Source organism: Chiloscyllium plagiosum, unplaced genomic scaffold (assembly GCF_037043375.1).
Source record: "Chiloscyllium plagiosum isolate Xiang-an unplaced genomic scaffold, Cpla_swu_hap1 HiC_scaffold_7, whole genome shotgun sequence".
Taxonomy (NCBI): domain Eukaryota; kingdom Metazoa; phylum Chordata; class Chondrichthyes; order Orectolobiformes; family Hemiscylliidae; genus Chiloscyllium; species Chiloscyllium plagiosum.
Genome location: NW_028270145.1, coordinates 83,982,620 through 84,006,699, shown reverse-complemented (window position 1 = coordinate 84,006,699; position 24,080 = coordinate 83,982,620). Strand labels below are relative to the sequence as shown.

The window sequence follows — 24,080 nt, the reverse complement described above, 5'->3', positions numbered from 1 at the left end:
TGGATGCATTACCTATGAGGAAAGTAGAAGTGCGAAACCTCACAACTTTAAAAAAGAGCCTTGGAAATTTCATAATATTAAATGTTATGGACTGACTGTTGCAATGTGAGATTAGTGTAAATCGATCAACACAGACTCAATGGATAAAGGGCCTCTTCTGTGATATTTGATTCTGTGAGTAAGACACTGGCACTGGTTTTAAACTTGAACAGGTTCCATGGAGGAAGCATTCCATGCCATAACTGTTGTTTCTATGGATGAGAGAGTGTTTAATGTAAAATCTATGCAAGTAAATACATAAGAATATAAAGAGCAGGGTTCCAATTCACAGAGAGGATGCAGAAGTGAAAAGCAAAATGAAAACAGAAGTGTAACTCATGTTATCAGATGACAAGTAAGCCTAATATTCTTTTCAGAAGCGGATAGAGTAAAAAGAAAAAAGAAAATCTGGCAAGGTGCTAAGACTCTGATAAAGTTCTTTCCACTTCTTCAGGTGTCAATGGTGTAAGTTCATTGATCTGAATGTTGGCCAGAATTTCACTGTTTCATCCAGCTCTACTTTCACTTGCACTTGCAAAAACAAAATAATGCCCCTCGTGATGGCTGCTTATTCATATCGTGTTAACAAGAGGATTATGATCCCAGCTATTTTTTTTCACAGGACAAGTTTGACCTGAGGCTGAAATCTGGTTTGACAGATCCTAACTTGGCTTGTCTTGGTTTTAAAAGTAGTGATTGCAATGAAAGCAACCAGATCATATGGAATATGAGTTCACTGATTGGGACTGTTAATTTGGTCCAATTCGAGACCACTTGGCTGATAGACAAAAGCAAGAGTATCAAACATCCTGTTCACTCTGAGAGTTGGATCAGTGTCAAGGAGTCTACACATGTGAATACAGAGTGACTTGGTGACAGCACACCAGTCTCCTGTGGAGTTATTTCAGCCACCTTTTCAGATTTCTAAACCCCATCAAGTCTACAGAATCCCAATCATCTAGGATGCCTTCCTTTCCACGCCATAGGACCTACTCTTGGACAACTGCCAATGAGACAAGCAGCCTGTCAGATCTTCAATCAGTAAGCTCTCTGACAAGGCTACTTACTTGCCTTGGATTAATAGATCAAATTCAATCTCGCTTTGGGCTTCCTGTTCAGAATACATTAAGATTATCTTGCAACCTTGGTTCCAAAATCTGGTATCAACTAATTTATACTGTGCTAAATCAATACGTGTATCAGATATGGGCAGCGCGGTGGCACAGTGGTTAGCACTGCTGCTTCACAGCGCCAGAGACCCGGGTTCAATTCCCGCCTCTGGCGACTCTGTGTGGAGTTTGCACATTCTCCCCGTGTCTGCGTGGGTTTCCTCCAGGTGCTCCGGTTTCCTCCCACAATCCAAAAATGTGCAGGTTAGGTGAATTGGCCATGCTAAATTGCCCGTAGTGTTAGGTGAAGAGGTAAATGTAGGGGAATGGGTCTGGGTGGGTTGCGCTTCGGTGGGTCGGTGTGGATTTGTTGGGCCGAAGGGCCTGTTTCCACACTGTAAGTAATCTAATCTAATCTAATATATTTGCTTTCAGTAATTTTGACTTCCTTAAAGCGTGACTTTACTGAATTAATGAGATGTATTTCCTTTGGAATGTATTGAAGACATTTATGTGTTATACTGATATATCAGGACAGCACAGTGGCACAGTGGTTAGCACTGCTGCCTCACAGCGCCAGAGACGCGGGTTCAATTCTCGCCTCAGGCGACTGACTGTGTGGAGTTTGCACATTCTCCCTGTGTCTGCGTGGGTTTTCTCCGGGTGCCCGGGTTTCCCCCCACAGTCCAGGTGAATTGGCCATGCTAAATTGCCCCGTAGTGTTAGGTAAGGGGTAAATGTAGGGGTATGGGTGGGTTGCGCTTTGGCGGGTCGATGTGGACTTGTTGGGCCGAAGGGCCTGTTTCCACACTGTAAGTAATCTAATCCTGAAACTAGAATTTGATTTATTCATGTTGTGGATATACTTCCTTTATACATTTCCCTTACCACCCAGAATTCCAGCATAATTCCGCATGATCTTCTTCAACTGGGATCAATAGCACCTTAGTAGTCTTTAGCACAGTTTTCCTTTCCTTTTCAAATTTCAGTACACTTATTTTGTTATCAGAAGATGATGTTGAGTAACAACAATAATAGATGTCAAGTATATGAAAGCTTTATATTATTTTAATTACTAGCAACTACTTATTAATTTAAATTAAAAACAATATCTCAACATGATTTGTATTTCTAAAAAGACATCACAAAGGCAAGTCTCACATACATCATGAGTGTTACTTCACGAATGTATTATTTATAGCTTATTTCACTACCACAGGTTCAGTCACTTGTGCTCCTGATTTGTTCCAATGCCCCAACTCGCATGTTTGTCTCCCAAAACATTGGCTGTGTGATGGTGATAAAGACTGCCCAGATGGAAGTGATGAGCTCTCCACAGCCGGTTGCAGTAAGTAATGCCGAAACAATTGTCTTGGTTTATTGAGACAAGAATTCACTGTGGTTATACAGCAGGACCAATGAATTTTGTAAAATTAAGCAATAAATTTGCATTAACTGCATCTTTCAGAGAGACTGAGAGTGAGTTATGACAGATACGATGCAAATCGCAATTAATTCATATGTAGATAGAGACAACAGTGTAGCACAACATCTTCTGTTGTGGTCCAGTAAATCTCTAGTTCCATAATATATCATATGATACAATAATGATATATCAGTAAACCATGCAAAAAATGTTAACTCATGGTGTCAGACAAGTGTTAATTCACTGGATTCATTTGTATTGGAAATTTACAAACCATGCGGTAAATTTTCAACTTGCAGTCTGGACATAAAGTGAAATTATGTATATATTTCAACTTTAAAAAATGATGAAAAATTGATGGAAATTAAAATCAACTCACTTATAAATGGAGTGGTTGTTCTGCACACCAGTTTTACATCCTAACTGAAAATTGTAAATGTCCGTCATCTGAGATTTCCTCCATTCTTTTAGAAGTATGTTACTTTCAAACCATCTTATATTGCCTGGACCAAAACATATTTAAAGTTGTACAAATCAATAACCAAACATAGTGGAGAAGCTGTTGACTATTGAACAAATCGATGAAATTTGCCTTCCCAATTAAATCTATTACGAAGGTCTGTTAGCTTGCATTATTAGACTAAGACATCCATTATAGTATGTTGTCAAGCCTTGAGCTAATAATTGGATGAAAATTATGAAATGACTGAAGTAACAAATGACACACACAAATATTATCTAAGTACATTACACTTGAGCAATATTTATCAACAGTTCATGGACCAGACTGTTGGCTAAGAAAAGCAAAACAACTTGAAAAAGTCAGGAGATTGATTTAATATCTCAAGTGTAAGATAATAGTAATTCACTGGATTCATTTGCATTGGAAATTTCCAAGCCATGGGGTAAATTCCCATAAATCCGGGTTTTTTTCAAACTCATTCTTTTTTCAAGAGATGTGCCGTTGTTGCCCATCTCCACTTTACTGCAAGAAAGTCATGGTCAGCTGCCTTCTTGAACTGCAAAACACAACTGGGAGCTGAGAAATGGATTAAGTTCCTGACTGAAACTTTGATAGTTGTTTGGTTGTACAGAAATTGAGCATATCTGAAGAAACAAACATGCTGTTAAAATTTTTCATCATGCCCTCATCAGGACAGAAACACAAGAATTTCAAATCTCAAAGAGAACAGCAACTTATACTGCATAGAAGGCAGTGTTCATTAACTGGTAAGTTGAGGCATTCCTGTGAAGAATGCACCAGATAATAGTTAACTCCTAAGCTTTTGCTTCAACTTAAACCAGATAGGTTTTAATTTGTCCAGATAGCATTATAAAGAATGCATATGTGAATATATGTCCACCAAGCTGTAAAAATGAAATGTGCAGACAAGGTCCTTGTGTTTACAAACAACAATGCTCTACATGTGGATATCTGCATTTTCCAGCATGCATAATTAGTCATACCGAGATCCTGATGGGCAATCTTAAAGCAGTTGTCAGTGCAATTCAGAGTCTATTTGCCAAACAGTCAGTACTCACTATTCATAAAGTGTGTTATGACCAAGACTGGAAAATTATGTAAATTCATCTTGCCACTCCTGAGATAGATATAATAGAATACTTTTTTTAATGTTTATTTTTTCCAATTCTGTACGGACATCAACATGCATTAAAGCAAATGAAGAACCTATCAGATTTGCTTACATTACTTGGAATTAAAGTAGTTAATTTACTGAAACTCACTGAAGTGAGGCATAAAAGTTATTGAGAAGGTAAAAATCTACCATGATTTCTGTCAAACACAAATGCTAGCATGGAAACAGGTTGAATGATGTACAGAGTAAGTGGACTAGATTAGAAAAACAGTTCAATGAAAAATTTATATGTTGAGATGGTGGTTCATCTGGAGACAGTTGAATGTTTCCATGTTCTGTCATCGGTTTTCCTCTGGCTGATCATTTCTTGCAGAATTGGGCTCCACGAATAGAGAAAGTGACAGAGTCCTTATTCTTGATAAAAAGCAAAGTACTACACATGTTTGAGATCTGAAAGAACACAGACAGTGCAGGAAAACTCAGCCAGTCTAGCGGCATCTGGGTAAACAGAATAAAAGTTATCTTGGATTCAAGATATTAACATTATTTCTCTCTCCACGGATGTCATTAAGCATGCTGAGTTTGACTTTCACATGTTGTATTTTTTTTAATATTGGTGTATGTTCCTTGACACTGCTCACTGTTCCTGGATATCTTTCTTTTCTTCTGTAGCAAAAAGTCACAGCTTACATTAGGACTGCTCACAGGAGGTGATTGGATGTGTGAAATAAATGTGATCATTGGTCCACAATGGGGATAATCTATTTCTACAGTTGTGATTGTCCATTGCCAGAGAACGCCTATTATCTTTTGATAGAGACAAAGGAGCATCACTCGTACACATTGCATAATAATTTTGGGATTTGATTTGATTTTTGATTTGATATATTGTAGTCACATGTACCTAAGTACAATTAAAAGCTTTGTTGGTGAACAGAACAGGCAGATCACAGTAGGCAATGGCATACAGGTCATAGGGTGCTTAGACAGAGTGAGGCATAAAGGTTACACTACACAGGAGGTGCATGAAGTTAGAGATTCCATTTATCAGTCCCTGCCATCAATAATGGCAGGGACGAAACTATCCTTGAACCTGTTTGTGTGTGTGTTCAAGCTTCTGTATCTTCTGACTGGCAGAAAAGGTTGTGGGAGAGCATTACCGTGGTGGGGGGGATACTGAGAAAGAGGTTATGATCATGCCACCACCATCAAGCCCTCTATCTCCTTTCTGCATTCTGACTCATCTTTGTTCGATATCTGTTCTACTACAATGGTGTCATCAGCAGCCTGTAGATGATGAGGGTGTAGATTTACATTGTTGTTCCAGAAGTATCTGTAGTCAACTTGTCTCATCCTCACAGGAATTATAACATCTCATTGTGAGCTGTATATTCCAGATCATGAATTACAATGCCCAGGCAATTACCCCTTGAATAGGTTTTTCTGGATGGTAGCCATTACTCATTCCATTGTATATCCCTATGAGTTTTGCTGCTTTCAGATCAGGTGAATTTGGGGGCTACTTTGAAGTACTCAAGCTATTTTTTAAAATGTTTTTTTTCTCTCAAATCCAAAGTTCAAGTCTTTTAAGGTCATCAATGAAATTTTAACGATTAATATTCAATGTTCTACATCATTGTGGCAATTGTTGTTCCCATTTAGGATTTGGTATCCTTGCAATTTTATTTTATTAAGTGCAAGAAGAAAAACATTGACAGCGATTTTTTTTCAGCAATGTAAAAACTTCAGTGTTCAAATGTCAGGCTTAGAGACAAAGTTTCTACCACTGAATAAAAGCAAACAATAAACACCTAGCACCTATTTTTAAGCCATTATAATTTCCCTATTTTGTGTGATTGTGTACAGAAATTAAAAGAATATTGAGTAATAAAAGTTTTTATAATCAATATTTTGGTAAAGCATGAGTGAACATGCAACTTTTTATTAAATGGAACTGTTTGAATAAACATTTGAAAGGAAATGTTCAGATTATATGACTTGAGCCATAATATACCGCAATTACTTCAACTTGTATAATACACATTAAGTACACATATGAACTTTAATTTCATGTATTGTTTCTTCCTCTTCTAGCACACAACAGCACATGTGACAACAACACTTTCAAGTGTCAGAACAATTTGTGTGTTCCACAACATTTTGTATGTGACCATGATGATGATTGCGGAGATGGAACTGATGAACCTCCAGAATGTGGTCGGTATAAATATTCTTAAGCCACTTGAAAGTGGATTAATCTTGACTGATATTAGTATTATCCTGAGGACGTAATCAAGACCTGTAACCATCTACAGGAGCAGAGTATTGTGGATGCTGAATATCTGAAATTTAAAATCATTGTTACATTTCAGGGTCGATATGCTGGATACTAAGATGTTGTCCCTCATAGAAGATCCTGAACTCGGAAGCAAAATTTAAAAATAAAGGGCCTCCCATTTTAAGTGGAGGTGATGTAGAGGTGCCTTTGGATGGACAATGTAGTACTACGGGCAGTTATGTACAATATCATTGTATTTGTTACAAGATTAATCATGTTGTTTTGTATAAAAATGAAATTACTTTCTTTTACTTATTAGATTAGATTAGATTCCCTACAGTGTGGAAACAGGCCCTTCAGCCCAACAAGTCCACACCGACTCTCCGAAGAGTAAACCACCCAGTCCCATTTCCCTCTCACTAATGCACCTAACATTATGGGCAATTTAGCATGGCCAATTCACCTGACCTGCACATCTTTAGACTGTGGGAGGAAACTGGAGCACCTGGAGGAAACCCACACAGACATTGGGAGCATGTGCAAACTCCACACAGAAAGTCACCCGAGGCTGGAATCAAACCTGGGAACCTCGTGCTGTGAAGCAGCAGTGCTAACCACTGAGCCATTGTTCCGCATTCAAATTTAAAATTCCCCTTTCAGATTGCCTAAATCTATGCATTTATTGGAATTTTAAGTATTACATACCGTCATACCTTTTCATTAGGCATATGTGTGTCTTATGCCTTAGAGTTAAGGCCAGATAGTTTTAATCAACCTATCTGGGTTTTGCCCGAAACGTCGATTTCAAAGCTCCTTGGATGCTGCCTGAACTTCTGTGCACCACTAATCCAGAGAAAGGAATAGATTCAGCCATCAAGAACTCTATAACTTTCTTGAGATTAGATATCCTTGAATGCTATCTGAGGAAATGTTTACCTCACTCATAATTGTTTGAAAAAGGTTTCTCATGAAAATATAAACACAAAGGCCTCACCTGCTCCAGAGGCATGGGGGAAGGGGAAATGAGGGAACTGTTGAAGTCCACATTGATGCCTTGGGGTTGAAGTGTTCCGCCTCAGAGCACTTCCCCCACCTCACCCTAGTTCCAAACTTCCAGCTCAGCACTGTCCCCATGACTTGTCCGGACTTGTCCTATCTGCCTATCTCCTTTTTCATCTATCCACTCCACCCTCTCCTCCCTGACCTATCACCTTCATCCCCTCCCCCACTCACCCATTGTACTCTATGCTACTTTCTTCCCACCCCCACCCTCCTCTAGCTTATCTCTCCACGCTTCAGGCTCACTGCCTTTATTCCTGATGAAGGGCTTTTGCCTGAAACATCGATTTTGATGCTCCTTGGATGCTGCCTGAACTGCTGTGCTCTTCCAGCACCACTAATCCAGAATCTGGTTTCCAGCATCTGCAGTCATTGTTTTTACTCTATTCCTTTCTCTGACATGCAGAGAATTTGAATTTCGAAAACACTTTTAAAGAAGTGCAAAGTGTTAAACGCGTATTAAACTTTGCTTAGACTGCTCATGGATTATTGCTCACAATTTTGTCTCCACGGTATAAGAAAACATGAAAACATCAGAGAAGCTGCAAAAACATCAGTGTTCATGAGATGATTTTAGCGAAGGGAGGATATACTGACCAGGAAATCCTTCAAAAGCTATTATTCTCGAAAACAGGGGGCTGATAGAGCTTTCAGATTATGAAAGAGTTAAATAGGGTGGAGTTACAGGAAATGTTTTCACTTCTGGATGAGTTCAAAATTATAATTATACCTCCAAAATAGCCAGTAATAAATCCAATCAGAAAATTATAAGAAGCTTATTTACCCAAATAAGGGTTGAATATGGAAGAGGCTACTATGAGAAGCAACTGGGCAAATATTACAGATGCATTTAAGGGAAGCTCGAGAAGAACATGAGGGAGAAAATAATAGAAATAAAATGTGGTGATAGGGATGCACAAAGTTAGGAAGAGAAGCTGTAGAGCCAAATTGTTCTGTCCTGTATGCTCACTGTACCTTAATAAATCAATAAATAATGAGGAAAGTGTCATTCACCATTTATGCCCTCATGCTATATTTAGAAAAAAAGGGAAAACAGTTGAATTGTTCATGAAGATGTCTATATGTATGTAGTTGAGGGTCATTTTGAGGTAGTCTACATGGACATCAATAAGGACTTTGATAAGGTTTTGCATGGGAATTTGGTTAAGAGATAGAGAGTGGGTGAGCAATCATGCCTCCATATTGAAGATTTAAACTTTAATTAACTATGAAATGATATATTTTACAATTAAAAAATTGTCCATGCTGTTGTGTGCTAAAATGACGTTTCCTTTTTTCGTGGATTTTTAGTATACAAATCCTGTGGCCCACATGAATTCCGTTGCGCCGATGGAAGATGCCTTATCAGTGCAGATTGGGAATGTGACGGGGACTTTGATTGTCTTGACTATTCAGATGAAGCACCTAAAAATTTAAAGTGCATAACAGGTAGAGCATTTTTTTTATTGTTCCTTGATTTAATGTTCCTTGGTTATTGTTGCTGGTGAGTGTCTACAAAGCAATATTTGTTTGAAGATTCATGCCAAATTGGTATCACATTGTGTATGGTTGTCAACATATAATTAAAATTAATGGCTAGAAATATGTCTGCTCTTAGAAATGGAATCCAAAATGACATTAGCAACATAAATTCATGTAGACCTGGATTTTACTATGGATGATGAAGAACCATCGCGTATTGTTCATTGTGATTACAGTTATCCATAAACTTTGTGTAAGCTGTTCAGCAGCATCTTAGGACTGTGAGAGATTTTTTCCAACATGTAGCCCTCCACAGGGCAAGCAGTTGTAAGGTGTTTCAAAATTTAATCAATAAGTAGAATGTTTACTGATGGAAACTGAGTAAGCCAGGAACCATAAATTAAAATATTATAAAATAATGTACTGGAAGTAAAATACAGGGAAAGAAAAATATACTCATTCACCTTTACTCTGCCACTACACGTTATCTCACCAAGGCTCATGGAGTATGACTCTCAGTATTACATGCATCATGTCCACTCAATACCTCTCATCTACTGTGTCCCCCATAACTGCCAATCCTTCCTGCCTTCCTATATTCTGTGTTTCTTACTCACTAGGTCACCTCCCTACTTCCCCTGCTTCTATGTCACCAAATAACCCCCACACCATCCACTTTTGTCATGCTCAATCTATCCTTTTGTCTCATTGCAGAATATACTGGATAACTATCCAGCCCCACCACCTCTTGCATTCTACCATCCCCCCCACCATTCCCCACAGCACCAGAACTGACCTTCCTATAATTGAAGAATGTCATGCTGGAAAAACACAGCAGGCCAGGCAGCATCTGAGGAGCAGGAGAATCGACGTTTCGTGCATAAGCCCTTCTTCAGAAATGAGGCTGGTGTGCCAAGCGGACTGAGATAAAGGGTAGGGGGGAGGGAATTTTGGGGAGGGGTGCTGGGAATACGATAGGTGGAAGGAGGTGGGAGTGAGGGTGATAGGCCAGAGAGGGGATGGGGGCGGAGAGGTCGGGAAGAGGATTGCAGGTCAAGAGGGCGGTGCTGAATCCAGTGGTTGGGACTGAGATAAGGTGGGGGGAGGGGAAATGAGGAAGCTGGAGAAATCTACATTCATTCCGTGTGATTCTTTGAGGAGGTGACCAAGCATGTGGATGAGGGTAGAGCAGTGGATGTAGTATACATGGATTTTAGTAAGGCATTTGATAAGGTTCCCCATGGTAGGCTTATGCGGAAAGTCAGGAGGCATGGGATAGTGGGAAATTTGGCCAGTTGGATAGGAAACTGGCTAACCGGTCGAAGTCAGAGAGTGATGGTAGATGGTAAATATTCAGCCTGGAGCCCAGTTACAAGTGGAGTTCCACAGGGATCAGTTCTGGGTCCTCTGCTGTTTGTAATTTTTATTAATGACTTGGATGAGGGAGTCGAAGGGTGGGTCAGTAAATTTGCAGATGATACGAAGATTGGTGGAGTTGTGGATAGTGAGGAGGGCTGTTGTCGGCTGCAAAGGGACTTAGATATGATGCAGAGCTAGGCTGAGGAGTGGCAGATGGAGTTCAATCCTGCCAAGTGTGAGGTTGTCCATTTTGGAAAGACAAATAAGAATGCGGAATACTGGGTTAACGGTAGGGTTCTTAGTAAGGTGGAGGAGCAGTGGGATCTTGGTGTCTATGTTCATAGATCTTTGAAAGTTGCCACTCAGGTGGATAGAGCTTGTAAGAAGGTCTATGGTGTATTAGCGTTCATTAGCAGAGGGATTGAATTCAAAAGTCGTGAAGTGATGTTACAGCTGTACAGGACTTTGGTTAGGCCACATTTGGAGTACTGTGTGCAGTTCTGGTCCCCTACTTTAGGAAAGATGTGGAAGCTTTGGAGAGGGTGCAGAGAAGATTTACCAAGATGTTGCCTGGAATGGAGAATAGGTCGTACGAGGATAGGTTGAGCGTGCTAGGCCTTTTCTCATTGGAACGGAGAAGGATGAGGGGTGACTTGATAGAGGTGTATAAGATGATCAGGGGAATAGATAGAGTAGACATTCGGAAACGTTTTCCCCGGGTACAACAGAGTGTTACAAGGGGACTTTAATTTAAGGTGAAGGGTTGAAGGTATAGGGGAGATGTCAGGGGTAGGTTCTTTACCCAGAGAGTGGTGGGGGCATGGAATGCGCTGCCTGTGGGAGTGGCAGAGTCAAAATCATTGGCGAACCTAAGTGGCAATTGGATAGGTACATGGATGGGTGCTTAAGCTAGGACAAATGTTCGGCACAACATCGTGGGCCGAAGGGCCTGTTCTGTGCTGTATTTTTCTATGTTCTATGTTCTATGTGATTGGAGGGTTACTAGGCGGAAAATGAGTCGCTCTTCTTCCAGGCGTCGTGTGGTCAGGGTCCGGCACCTTCCCCTGCAACCGCAAGAAGTGAAAAACTTGCACCCACACCTCCCCCCTCACCTCCCTCCAAGGCCCCAATGGATCCTTCCATATCCATCGCAAATTCACCTGCACCTCCACACACATCATTTACTGTATCCATTGCATCCGATGTGGTCTCCTGTACATTGGGGAGACAGGCTGCCTACTTGCGGAACGTTTCAGGGAACACCTCTGGGACACCCGCAATAACCAACCCAACCGCCCAGTGGCTCAACACTTTAACTCCCCCTCCCACTCTGCCAAGGACATGCAGGTCCTTGGCCTCCTCCATCGCCAGACCTTGACCACACGCGCCTGGAGGAAGAGTGCCTCATCTTCCATCCAGGAACCCTCCAACCACACGGGATGAATGTAGATTTCTCCAGCTTCCTTATTTCCCCTCCCCCCACCTTATCTCAGTCCCAATCCCCGGATTCAGCACCGCCCTCTTGACCTGCAATCCTCTTCCCGACCTCTCTGCCCCTACCCCCTCTCCGGCCTATCACCCTCGCCCTCACCTCCTATTGTATTCCACCTATTGTATTCCCAGTGCCCCTCCCCAAATTCCCTCCCCCCTACCCTTTATCTCAGCCTGCTTGGCACACCAGCCTCATTCTTGAAGAAGGGCTTATGCCCGAAACGTCGATTCTCCTGCTCCTCGGATGCTGCCTAGCCTGCTGTGTTTTTCCAGCACGACATTTTTCAACTCTGACCTGCCTATAAGTCCCAGATTGCTTGTGTTTGACCTGCTGACTGACTGTGGCCAGAACAAGGACACCTGGAATCTGTCAGCACCAAGTGCTTGACTGACTGCAGCCAAACCTCTGGACTAGAATTGGATGAGCCCCTATCCTGACAGTATTCCCTCTTGACCCAATTACAGTCTGGCCTATTTTGATTTTTAGACCTGGCCATTTAGTTGAAGCACATAGAGTGGGGCCACACAGCCCAGTAAGTTGCCAGCACATGCTGCAGTTCTGATGTTAACATAGCCCATTATCATATAGTAACATATCCAGCCATTTGTCTATTCAGTATTACACACCATGACAGGCTGAATAAGGCACCCTCTAAAAAGCAATTCAAGCCACAGAGGCTGGAAGTCTCCAATAAGTGTAAAGTGATTGACAATTGAGCAAGCAAGATAAGAGCCATAAAGAGTATTCTGTACAGAATGTTTGTGTGTCCTTGCTTATCAATGGCCTGGTATTAGCACACAAGTTATAGAGCCACTGAACTTCAAAGTTAAGTGTTGACAAGTTGAAGTAGTGTAAGAATTGGTCCAAGAGCAGCCATGCTGAAGTAGTGAGGCTTGTGGATTGTCACTGGGAAATTTGGTGAATGAAGCATGGGGGACGATCATGGCCATGGAGCATGCAGGGATATTGTGATGAAGAACCGAGTAGGGTGATAGCTGAGATAAGCAAGATGTGAGTTGCAGCCGCCAGGCTCCCACTCTGACATGCAGGTTGGTATTTTGTGCTCAAGAGCATGGTGCTGGAAAAGCACAGCCAATTAGACAGCATCCAAGGAGCAGGAGAATCAACATTTTGGGCATAAACCTTTCATTCCTGATGATGGGCTAATGCCCAAAATGTTGATTCTCCTGCTCCTTGGATGCTGCTTGACCTGCTGTGCTTTTCTAGCACCGCATTCTCGACTCTGATCTCTAGCATCTGCAGACCTCACTTTCTCCTGATATTTTGTGCTGTCCAACTTCCCAGGGAAAGACAGGAGAATTGAATGATGTGTAGAAATTATCTGCTGGTAAAATGTTTGAAAATATAATGGCACTGAATAGCAGGATTCTGAAGTTGACATTAAAAATGTAAGGGAAAAATTGCAAAGCCATTTCTCAAAGTCCCAATTCTGATTTTTTATTTAATTCTTGTTGTACTTTCCCAACTGTATTGCCCACACCACAGAACAAAGGTGAAAATTCAACCCATGGAGTATAAAACAAAGAGATTGTGGTGAATCCTTTGAAATAACTGGTTCAGCCTCAGGCAAAGTAAGAGATAATGCCCCCACCAATCAGAGTCAATCTGAGTGGTTTAAAATTTAACAAATCCTGTCTTCCTTAGAGGAGATTCCACAGAAATGCTCAGCATCTCGAGTGGCCATGAGTAGATAGGGAAGCCTGTTTCCCTTTGGCAGAGGTCAAGACCTGAATTTATCAATTTACAATTGTCTAGCTAAAAAAACAGAGGTGATGTGAGGAAAAGCATTTTGTTCTACAATGTGTGCAGAGGATCTGGAGTTAAAAGCTTGAGTGTGTGGTGGCCACAGGTTCGATAAAGGCTTTTAAAAGTAATTTCATTTTGTAATTATCTGAAGAGAAAAATACTTTCAATGCTAACGGGAAAAGGCAACAGGGTAGGGATGGGAGTGATGCAAATGGACACTAGCTGAGCAACTCTTGCAGAGGGCTTCCATGAACACAATGTGCCAAATGGATTTCTGGACTATAATTACTGTATGATCCTATGAATACGCAAGGGCATTGTACAATTTCAACAAACTAGCCAATGACATGGTCAGACTATTTACAAAAGGACTTGTAATAAGTCCTTATTTTTAATAGCAACTTGAACTTTATTGTATTTTTGATTGCAACATGTACAGTAGCATTAACTTGATTTAAATAGTATTTCATGCAGTAAAGATCTATTCCCAATGTGATTAAATGCCAAGTCATTAAACCTATTAGTGCTTTGCCATTGTTGTCGGCTTCAAATGTTCCAAAATGTTCATCCTGTGAATTGAAAACAGCAGGAAACCCCAAGTCTGTACCACAATTCCTTAAAATCCGTTTGTCTATGCCAGCTGTTCTGTTTTCACTAATATGTTGCTCATTTTGTCACTTGCAATTGTTTTTTGAGTACCATTTAATTTTAATTTTTATTGTCCTCCAGCTGCTTTCAATAATCTTTGGGGATTTACACTTCTCTTAGTTTTTCTCTAATAATGATTCACAATTTAAAAAGTGCTCCAAAAAACATTTCAATGCTCCTTTTATTTTTAGTAAAGGTCCAATGAAATATCCTTTAGTCATTTGGTGTTCCGACAGAACATAGAACAGTACGCCACAGTACAGGCCCTTCAGCCCTCGATGTTGTGTTAGCCTTCTATCCTACTCTAAGATCAGACTAAACTATATATGCTTCAATGTACTAACTTCCATGTGCCTATCCAAGAGTCGCTTAAATGACTCTACTACCATTGCTGACAGTCCATTCCATGCACCAACCACTCTCTGAGGAAAGAACATATACTTAGATTACTTACAGTGTGGAAACAGGCCCTTCGGCCCAACAAGTCTACACTGACCCGCCGAAGCGCAACCCACCCAGATCCATTCCCCTACATTTGCCCCTTCACCTAACACTACGGGCAATTTAGCATGGCCAATTCACCTAACCTGCATCTTTGGACTGTGGGAGGAAACCGGAGCACCTGGAGGAAACCCACGCAGACACGGGGAGAATGTGCAAACTCCACACAGACAGTTGCCTGAGGCGGGAATTGAACCCAGGTCTCTGGCACTGTGAGGCAGCAGTGCTAACCACTGTGCCACCATGCCACCCGATATCTCTGATATCTCCCCTAAACCTTCTTCCAGTTACCTTAAAATCATGGCCCCTCATGATAGACATTTCCACCATGGGAAAATGTCTCTGACTATCCACTCTATCTATGTCTCTCATCATCTTGTACACCTCTATCAATTCACCTCTTATCCTTCTTTGCTTCAGTGAGAAAAGCCTGAGCTCCCGCAACTTTTCTTCATCAGACCTGCACTCCAATCCAGGCAGCATCCTGGTAAATATCCTCTGCACCTTCTCTAAAGCTTCCACATCTTTCCTATAATGGGACAACCAGAAGTGAACACACAATATTCCAAGTGTAGTCTAATCAGGATTGTAGTATAACCTCATGGCTCTTAAACTCAATCCCCCTGCTAACGAAGGCCAACATATCATATTCCTTCTTAACAACCCTATCAACCTGGGTGGAAACCTTGAGGAATCTATGGACAGGGGCACCAAGATCCCTCTGTTCCTCCGCAATGTCAAGAATCCTGCCTTTAGTCCTACGTTCAGCATGCAAATTAAGTTTTCCAAAGTGAATGACTTCACACTTTTTCGGTTGAACTCTATCTGACACTGATCAGCCCAGTTCTGTCGACAACTTGTTGCAACCTACAGCAGCCTTCCACACAATTCAAAACTCCACCAGCCTTCGTGTTATCGGCAAGCTTACTAACCCACCCTTCCACTTTCTCATCCAAGTCATTTATAAGAATCATAAACAGCAGAAGTCCCAGAACTGATCCCTGCAGAACACCACTGGTCACTGAGTTCCAGGCTGAATACTTTCCATCTACCACCTTCCCTCTGTCTTCTATGGGCCAGCCAATTCTGTATCCAGACAGCCAGGTTGCCCTGTATCCCATTCCTCCTTTCTAATGAGTCTACCATGGGGAACCCTATTAAATGCCTTGCTAAAATTCATGTACACCACATCCACTGCTCTATCTTCATCAACAGGTTTTGACACATCCTCAAAGAATTCAATAAGGTTTGTGAAGCATGTGCCGCTCCTCACAAAACCATGCTGACTATCTCTAATCAAATTTTGCTCTTCCAAGTAATCATGAGCCCTGTCTCTCAGAATCCTCTCCAATTCTTTGCCCACCACACGTAAGACTGACTGGTCTGTAATTCCCAGGATTATCCCTACTCCCTTCCTTGAACAAGGGAATAACATTTGCCACCCTCCAATCATCTGGTACTACTCTAGTAGACAGTGAGAATGCAAAGATCATCACCAAAGACGCAGCAATCTCTTCCCTCCCTTTCAGTAGTAACCTTGGGTATGTCCTGTCTGGCCCAGGGAATTTGTCTATCCTTACGGTTTTCAAACTTTTCAGCACATTCTCCTTCATATTCTAACAGATTAGTCTGTTTCACACTGTCCTCAGAAACATCACGGTCCTTCTCAGTTATGAATACAGAAGCAAAATATTCATTAAGGACCTCCTCTAATTCCTCTGACTCCAGGCAAAAGTTCCCTCCACTATCCCTGATCAGCCCTACCCTCACTCTGGCCATCCTCTTATTCCTCACATAAGTGTAGAACGCCTGAGAGTGTTCCTTAATCCTACCAGCTAAAGCTTTTTCATGCCCCCTTCTAGCTTTCTTAAGTGCATTCTCCAGTTCCTTTTTGGCTACCTTGTAACCCTCTAGACCCCTATCTAATCCTTGCATCCTTAATCTTAAGTACGCTTCCTTCTCCCTCTTGACTAGATTTTCCACATTCCTGATCACCCAGGGTTCTTTCAACCTATCATCCCTTCCTTGCCTCAGTGGGACAAGCCTGTCCAGTACTATCAGCAGGTGCTTCCCAAACAACCTCCACATTTCTGTCAAGTCTTGAGAAGATTTGTTCCCAATTTAGGCACACAGTTCCTGCCTAATAGCATTGTAATTCCCCCTCCCCTCATTAAATCCTTTCCCACACCGTCTGCTCCTATCCCTCTCCGTAACTATAGTAAAGGTCAGCGAGTTGGGATCACTACCACTGAAATGCTCTCCCACTGAAAAATATGACACATGGCATGGTTCGTTGCCAAGCATCAAATTCATTATGACCTCCCTTCTAGTCAGCCAATCTATATATTGCGTCAATATGAGAGCTAGAGGGGGGCATGAAAAAGCTTTAGCAGATAGGATTAAGGAAAACTCTTTTGGGCACACCTGATGAAAACTACTCCATCCACAGTATTTGAACTAAGAAAGTTCCAATCAATATTAGGAAATTTAAAGTCACCCATGACAACAACTCTGTTACTTCTACACATTTCCATAATGTGCCTCCCAATCTGCTCCTTTGTGTCTGTTGCTACTGGGGAGGCTGCAGAAACCCCCCAATAAAGTGACTGCTCCCTTCCTGTTTCTGACTACCACTATACTAACTCTGTAGAGAAACCCTCCTCGATGATCTCACTTTCTGCAGCTGTGATACTATCTCTGATTAGCAATGCTACTCCCCTACCTCTCTTACCTCCCCCATTCCTTTTGAAACATCTAAGCCCCGGAACATCCAACAACTATTCCTATCCCTGTGATATCCAAGTCTCCATAATGGCCACAATGTCATAGTTCCAAGTACTGATCCCTGCTCTAACTCCATCACCCTTATTCCTGATACTTCTTGCATTAAAATAGACACACTTCAACCCATCATGTTGACTGCCCCTTTGCTCTATCAAGTGCCTATCCTTCCTCACAGACTCTCTGCATGCTGTATCTGGTTGTTCACTATCTACTCCATCATCTGATCCATAGCTCAGGTTCGTACCCCCCGCCAATCTAGTCTAAACTCTCCTGAAGAGTTCTCACAAACCTCCCACCTAGGGCTTGAATATTGCTGAAAGACAACATGTTTTGCCAAAACGTTTCGTCTTTCATTGATCAGGACATTTCACAAGACAGCAAATTCAAGGGAGAGGAAAGCAACATATATAGCATGAGAAGAGAATGTGGATTAGTTGGCAAGTAGACAAAGTCATTGATAATGTAGTTGAGTATAATTGGAGTTCGAGCACTATCTTGAGGAACTCCTGCAGTTATATCCTGGGACTGAGATAATTTTTTTTTCCAGCAACCACATCATCTTTCTTTGTAACACAAAACAGTGGAAAATTTTTCACCCTGGCTCCCATTGAGTTCAGTTTTTCCACACTTGATCAATTGCTGCTTTGATGTCCAGATAGGTGAGTCTCTCCTCCACTTTAAGCTTTACTCTTCTGTCCATGTCTAGATTAAGACTTTAATTAGGTGGTAGCTGGAATGCAAACTGAGTACATCGACATGTGCTTGATGGCACTATCAGTGATATCTTCCTTTACTTTGCTGATGATTATAAGGCTGAGAGGACTGTAATTAGCTAGATTAAATTTGTCCTTGTCACTGAACAGGTTTACAGGATATATTTGCTTTGCAGATAGTGCAGTGTTGGTTCACTAGATCAGTACCTGGCATGAGAAAGTTACCCTATGATGAAAAGCTCAATAAATTGGTGTTCTTTGCAGTTGAGAAGAAAGAGAAGGGATCTCACTGTGACATGGATGATTCTGAAGGATTTGATAGTGGAAACATTAAGAGGATATTTTCACTGGTCGAATACACAGAAATCTTGGGATGAGGGGCTGATCATTTTGGAATGAAGTAAGGATGAAGTAATGGATGCTTAATTATTCAGGACTAGACCATGACAAAATAGTAACATCACTGGCTAGAAATTCAAAAGTTCAATCTAACACTTTGGAGACACAAGTCCAAATCGCATCATGGAAGATGATGGAACATAAATTCAATTAATAAATTAGAATTGAATGCTAGTCTCAGTAAAGTTGGGCATCGAACTATTTTTATTGCTGTTAATGCCATCTAGACAATTAATACCCTTTCAGCAAGGGCATTTTCTGTTATTACCAGGTCTGGACAACAGCTTTGGTGTGAGCATGGAGAAAAGAGCTCAATTCAGGAGGGAATAGAGGGTAACTGTGCTTAAATTGTCTGAGTGCGGCATCAAGGAACCTGAGCAAAAATGAGAAATTTGGGAAACCTCCCCGCTGGTTGGAGTTAAACCTAGCACAAATTCAGCAAATTCCACCACTGCTTACATCAAATGAAGCAAGACTCGCATCATATTTGGTCTCAAGCTCAGTTTCAGTAAACCTTCCTACCTTGTAAGTGCTAGGCTATGGCCATCTCTGACAAGACAGAATTTAATCATGACCCTTGACTTTGGATGCTATCATCATCACTGAAGCCACGACCATTAACATCTTAGATCAACCATAAATGTTGCAGTTACAAGGGCAAATTAGAGGATAGGAATGCTGTAGCAAGTAACTCCTCTCCTGACTTTGCAAAGCCTGTCCACCATCAATAAAGCACAAGATGGGGTGTGGTGGAATTCTATCCACACTTACATGAATGAGAACAACTTCAACAATACTTGAGGGGTTCAACACCATCCGAGGCAAAACAGTCCATTTCTCTGGCATCTCATCCACCAACTTCAACTTTCACTCTCTCAACACCCAATATAGTGGCAGCAGCTTGTACCATTTACAGAATGAACTGCACCAACTCACCATGGCTACTTTGAGTGCATCTTTCAAACACACAAACTTTGCTACCCCGAAAGACATGGGAACACCACCACCTGTAAACTCCCACAAGCCACACACCATCCTGACTTGAAACTATATCAGAATTCCTTCACTTTTGCTGGATCAACATCCATAAGACCATAAGACAAAGGAGTGGAAGTAAGGCCATTCGGCCCATTGAGTCCACTCCGCCATTCAATCATGGCTGATGGGCATTTCAACTCCACTTACCCGCATTCTCCCCGTAGCCCTTAATTCCTTGTGACCTCAAGAATTTATCAATCTCTGCCTTGAAGACATTTAGCGTCCCAGCCTCCACTGTACTCTGCGGCAATGAATTCCACAGGCCCACCACTCTCTGGCTGAAGAAATGTCTCCGCATTTCTGTTCTGAATTTACCCCCTCTAATTCTAAGGCTGTGTCCACGGGTCCTAGTCTCCTCGCCTAACGGAAACAATTTCCAAGTGTCCACCCTTTCCAATCCATGTATTATCTTGTAAGTTTCTATTAGATCTCCCCTTAATCTTCTAAACTCCAATGAATACAATCCCAGGATCCTCAGCCGTTCCTCGTATGTATCCTGGAACTAGTTCTCTCTGATAGCATCTTGGTGGGGTACTTACGTCCCATCGGCTGTCGTGGTTCAAGAAGGCAGCTCACCACATCTTTCTCAAAGGTAGCTAAGAATGGGCAATATCTGCTGGCCTCGCCACTGAGGCCCATATCATGGAAATGAATTTAAAATAGCAGTAACAGGGCTGAATTGCAATAGGTCTCATGAAGTTGTTGGTGCACTGGGAAGCAGATGTCATGTGAAAGCAAATTCATTGACCTTGACTAAACATGTCAGGTCACTGAACTTTTTCTGGTATTGCTTAAGGGCAGCCTCTGGGAATTGATCTCAAGGGCTCCGTTTTCCTCTCAGCTTTGCTTTGTATACCTTTAGCAATCCCAGCCCCTGTAAGATCACTATCTCTCTTCTATTTCCCACCGGCAGCATAAAACTTGTAATGATGTATGAGAGAACCTGAGAGCAATCTCTATGGTCTAAAGCTTTTTTTTCAGTATCCTTCATTTAATCAAAGCCTTTATGCGATTGTCCTAGAAACTAGCTTAGTCTCAGTGAAACTCCTATTTAAAGGGTGCAGGCTAGCTTCATGTTAGATACAGGCTCAGGGTCTACTTCTAAGCATGCAGTGAAGCATCCTATTACCATATTAATGAACAGATAGCATGGATGTTGTAATATGCCTGCCTCAATCAATGGGGTTAAGGTTAACCATACTTTATGATTCCTATACCTGACAATATGATTCATCTAATTTTTGAAGCTGATATGTTTATCAAATTGAAACTACAACTAAAGTAGTTTACAATGTTTATTTTATATAGGTAAGTGCAAATCATAAACAGAAAGTTTTTAGAAAGGTTTGAAGTAATTTAGCCAAGTTCTCAAAATGCATGTAAAATTGTACTGCATCCTTCTCTTCAGTTTCGAGTTTTATGTTTACACGGACAGAATGTCAAATGCCTATACAATTGCATGAAGTGAATTAAAATCAATACCTGATATTCCCACAGAGGTTTAAAGGGGCATGTTAAATTAAGTTTAAATAGTACCACAGGTACTGTAATTGGTCTCACTCAGAGCCTATTCAAAAAAAGATATGAATATAAAGCTCTACATTAATGACAACCAGGCGAATAGAAATTTGATTCTTTTTCTGCCTTGTTTTGGAAAATGTTACCTATCTTTTTTATGTCTTATTCTGACCCTGATATTATTATTTTATAAAAAAAGCACAGAAGTTCATTTCTTACAATTTATCCTCTTCTCCCTCTGTGAATTTCTCATTAGACTTGTCAGACAAAGACTGCATTTAGCACTCAACAATATTTCAATATCATACCAAAATCTTTTTGTGTTGTGAGCACTGTCAGTAAAGGTGTTATCTATTGTTCAACCTTAAATACTCATGAATAAATGGAAATGAGCAACCTGCAAATGAGTGGCTTGCATTTGAAAGTGCAGTTATACTATATATCACTTTCAAAATTCACTCATTTCACCACTGATGCACAGTGGTACCATGGCACTATGTGTACCATCTACAAGATGCATTGCAACAACTCACCAAGGATCCTCCTCTGACCCTCAATCACCTAGAAAGAGAAGAGCAGCAAATGCAAGGGAAGGTCACTCAAGTTCTCCACCATGTCATTCACAATTCTGACTTGGAACTATATTGCCAGACCTTCACTGTTGCTGGGTCAAAATCCTGGAAGTCCCTTACTATCAACTTTGTGGGCGACCCTACACTTCATGACTGCTGTGGTTCAAGATGGTCACAAACTACTACTGCCTTGAGGGGAATTAAGAATGGACAAAGCTTAGCCGAACCAATGATAGTCACATCCTGTAAAGAGATAAAAAAAGAATCAACCACACAATCTGCGTGTGGAGTCAGATGTATAGTTGTGTTCCTGGGATTTTAATTTACCTCCTCAAATAGTGTGTGGTTTTGGAGAGGGACTTGCAGGTGATGCTTATGCCTGAAATGTCGACTCTCCTGCTCCTCGGATGTGCTTTTCCAGCACTACACTCTTCGACTCTGATCTCCAGCATCTGCAGTCCTCACTTTTTCCACACAAGAGATTTGTGGCAAGAATACAGCACACAGGCTTGGGGTAACGTACTGGTGTGGAAGGAGAACTGATTGCATACAGGAAAAGAGAGTAGAAATAAATAGGTTACTTTTAGAGTGTCAGGTTTTGATTAATGGGGTAACACATGGATCAATACTCGAACTGGGGCTATTCATAATACTTATCAATGATTTAAATGAGATAACTAAGTGTAATATTTCCAAGTTTGCTGATGATACAAACCAGGAAGAATTGTGACTTGTGAAGAGGTGGTATTTAGACAAATTGAGTGAGCAGGCAAATACATAGCAGATGCAGTATAACATGGATACATGTAAAACTATCCACTTTGAAAGAAAAAACACGGTGATAATGTATTTAGAGTTTTTGAAAAGATTTGTAGCTCAGATTGAGAATGAGATCGTGGATTCATTGGCCGAACTAGTGTGGCTTTCTGCAGACGTTTTGTCGCCTTGCTAGGTGACATCATCAGTGCATCTTCGATATGGTTTTCATGGTCTGTCCCAACTGCTATTTATGTGTCTCTGATTTCCAACCACACAGACAATGCAGGGCACAATTGGGACAACATAATCATCCTTTCCAGGTTAAACAGACACACACGAGAAAATTCCTTAAAGCCTAGCACTCCAACAGGAACTCAATCAGTAAACATATTGAACTGGACCCCACGTACAAACCACCAGGTACAGAATGGAAAGTACCAAAAACAGCGACACATAAATACCAGTTTGGACAGACCGCTAAGACTGTATCGAAGATGCACTGACGATGTCACCTAGCGAGGTGACGAACTACACCAGCTTAGCGAACGAATCTACGACTTGGTAATGTTCAATTAACAGGTGATAGGTTAAGAAATGTTGATACTGCAAAAGAACCTGAGTGTGCTTCTACACTGGTCACGCAAAACAAGCATGTGCATGTAATAAACATAGAAAGCCAAATACTTGGCCTTTATTGCAAGGAGATTTAACTACAGATGAAAGTGTGTATTGATATAGCTGTCTTGATGTGACCAAACCTGGAGTGAGCAGCTTTGGTCTCCTTACATTTAAAAAGCTCTTGTCATAGAGGGAGTTCAATGAATATTCACAAGTCAAATCCTGGGAGGGTAGGTCAGTCCTATGTAGATAGACTGGGTTGATTAGATCTGTATTCACTTGCATTTGAAAGAATGAGAGGCAATCTCATGGAAGCAACAAAATGCATGGAGGATGCATGGAGGATGTTTCTCCTGGCTGGGATTCTGGAACGAGTGTCCATGATCTCATTATACAGGTTATGCTGTGTTGAGAAATAAGATCAGTCATGATCATATTGAATGGCAGTGCAGGCTGGATGGTCTGAATGGCCTACTCTTCTTGCTATTTTCTATGTTTCTAATTGCCAATGCTGCAGCTACAGAACAGTAGGAAAAACAGAAACAGCTTTCTCTTAGAAATAAAAACAGAAAATGCTGGAAATAGTCAGCACATTTGGCAATGTCCATGCAGAGAGTAAAAAAGTTACAATATCAGATTTGATGACCTTATCTCTAAGCATTATGATTTATTGATTGGAGCATCATAAAATTTAAGTAACACACTTCTTTTGAATAGGATAATGTCTTCATAAAAGTAGCAGTGATATCCTATCATATCAATGGCTTAATGTCATTGCTGTTATTGCCAATACTTATCTCTCACCTTTGGAAAAGAACTGCTTTACTTATTAGATACTTAGTGCATTTTTGGGGAATTATTTGTCTGTAATTTGTCAGAAATCTGCAAGGTTTTTGTGTTAGGTTGCCTTAAATTGCTGCT

The 24,080-nt window shown here is 41.1% G+C and overlaps 1 protein-coding gene across 1 annotated transcript in view; it reads left to right on the top strand.

Moving 5' to 3' along the window:
• The window catches only part of LOC122551725 (low-density lipoprotein receptor-related protein 1-like), a 1,910,187-nt gene that overhangs the window by 1,609,468 nt on the left and 276,639 nt on the right, over positions 1–24,080 (top strand). The window contains exons 52-54 of the mRNA XM_043694091.2: positions 2,368–2,496; positions 6,267–6,389; positions 8,821–8,958. Of these exons, the coding sequence (XP_043550026.2) occupies positions 2,368–2,496; positions 6,267–6,389; positions 8,821–8,958 (390 nt within the window). The remainder of the gene's footprint in view (positions 1–2,367; positions 2,497–6,266; positions 6,390–8,820; positions 8,959–24,080) is intronic.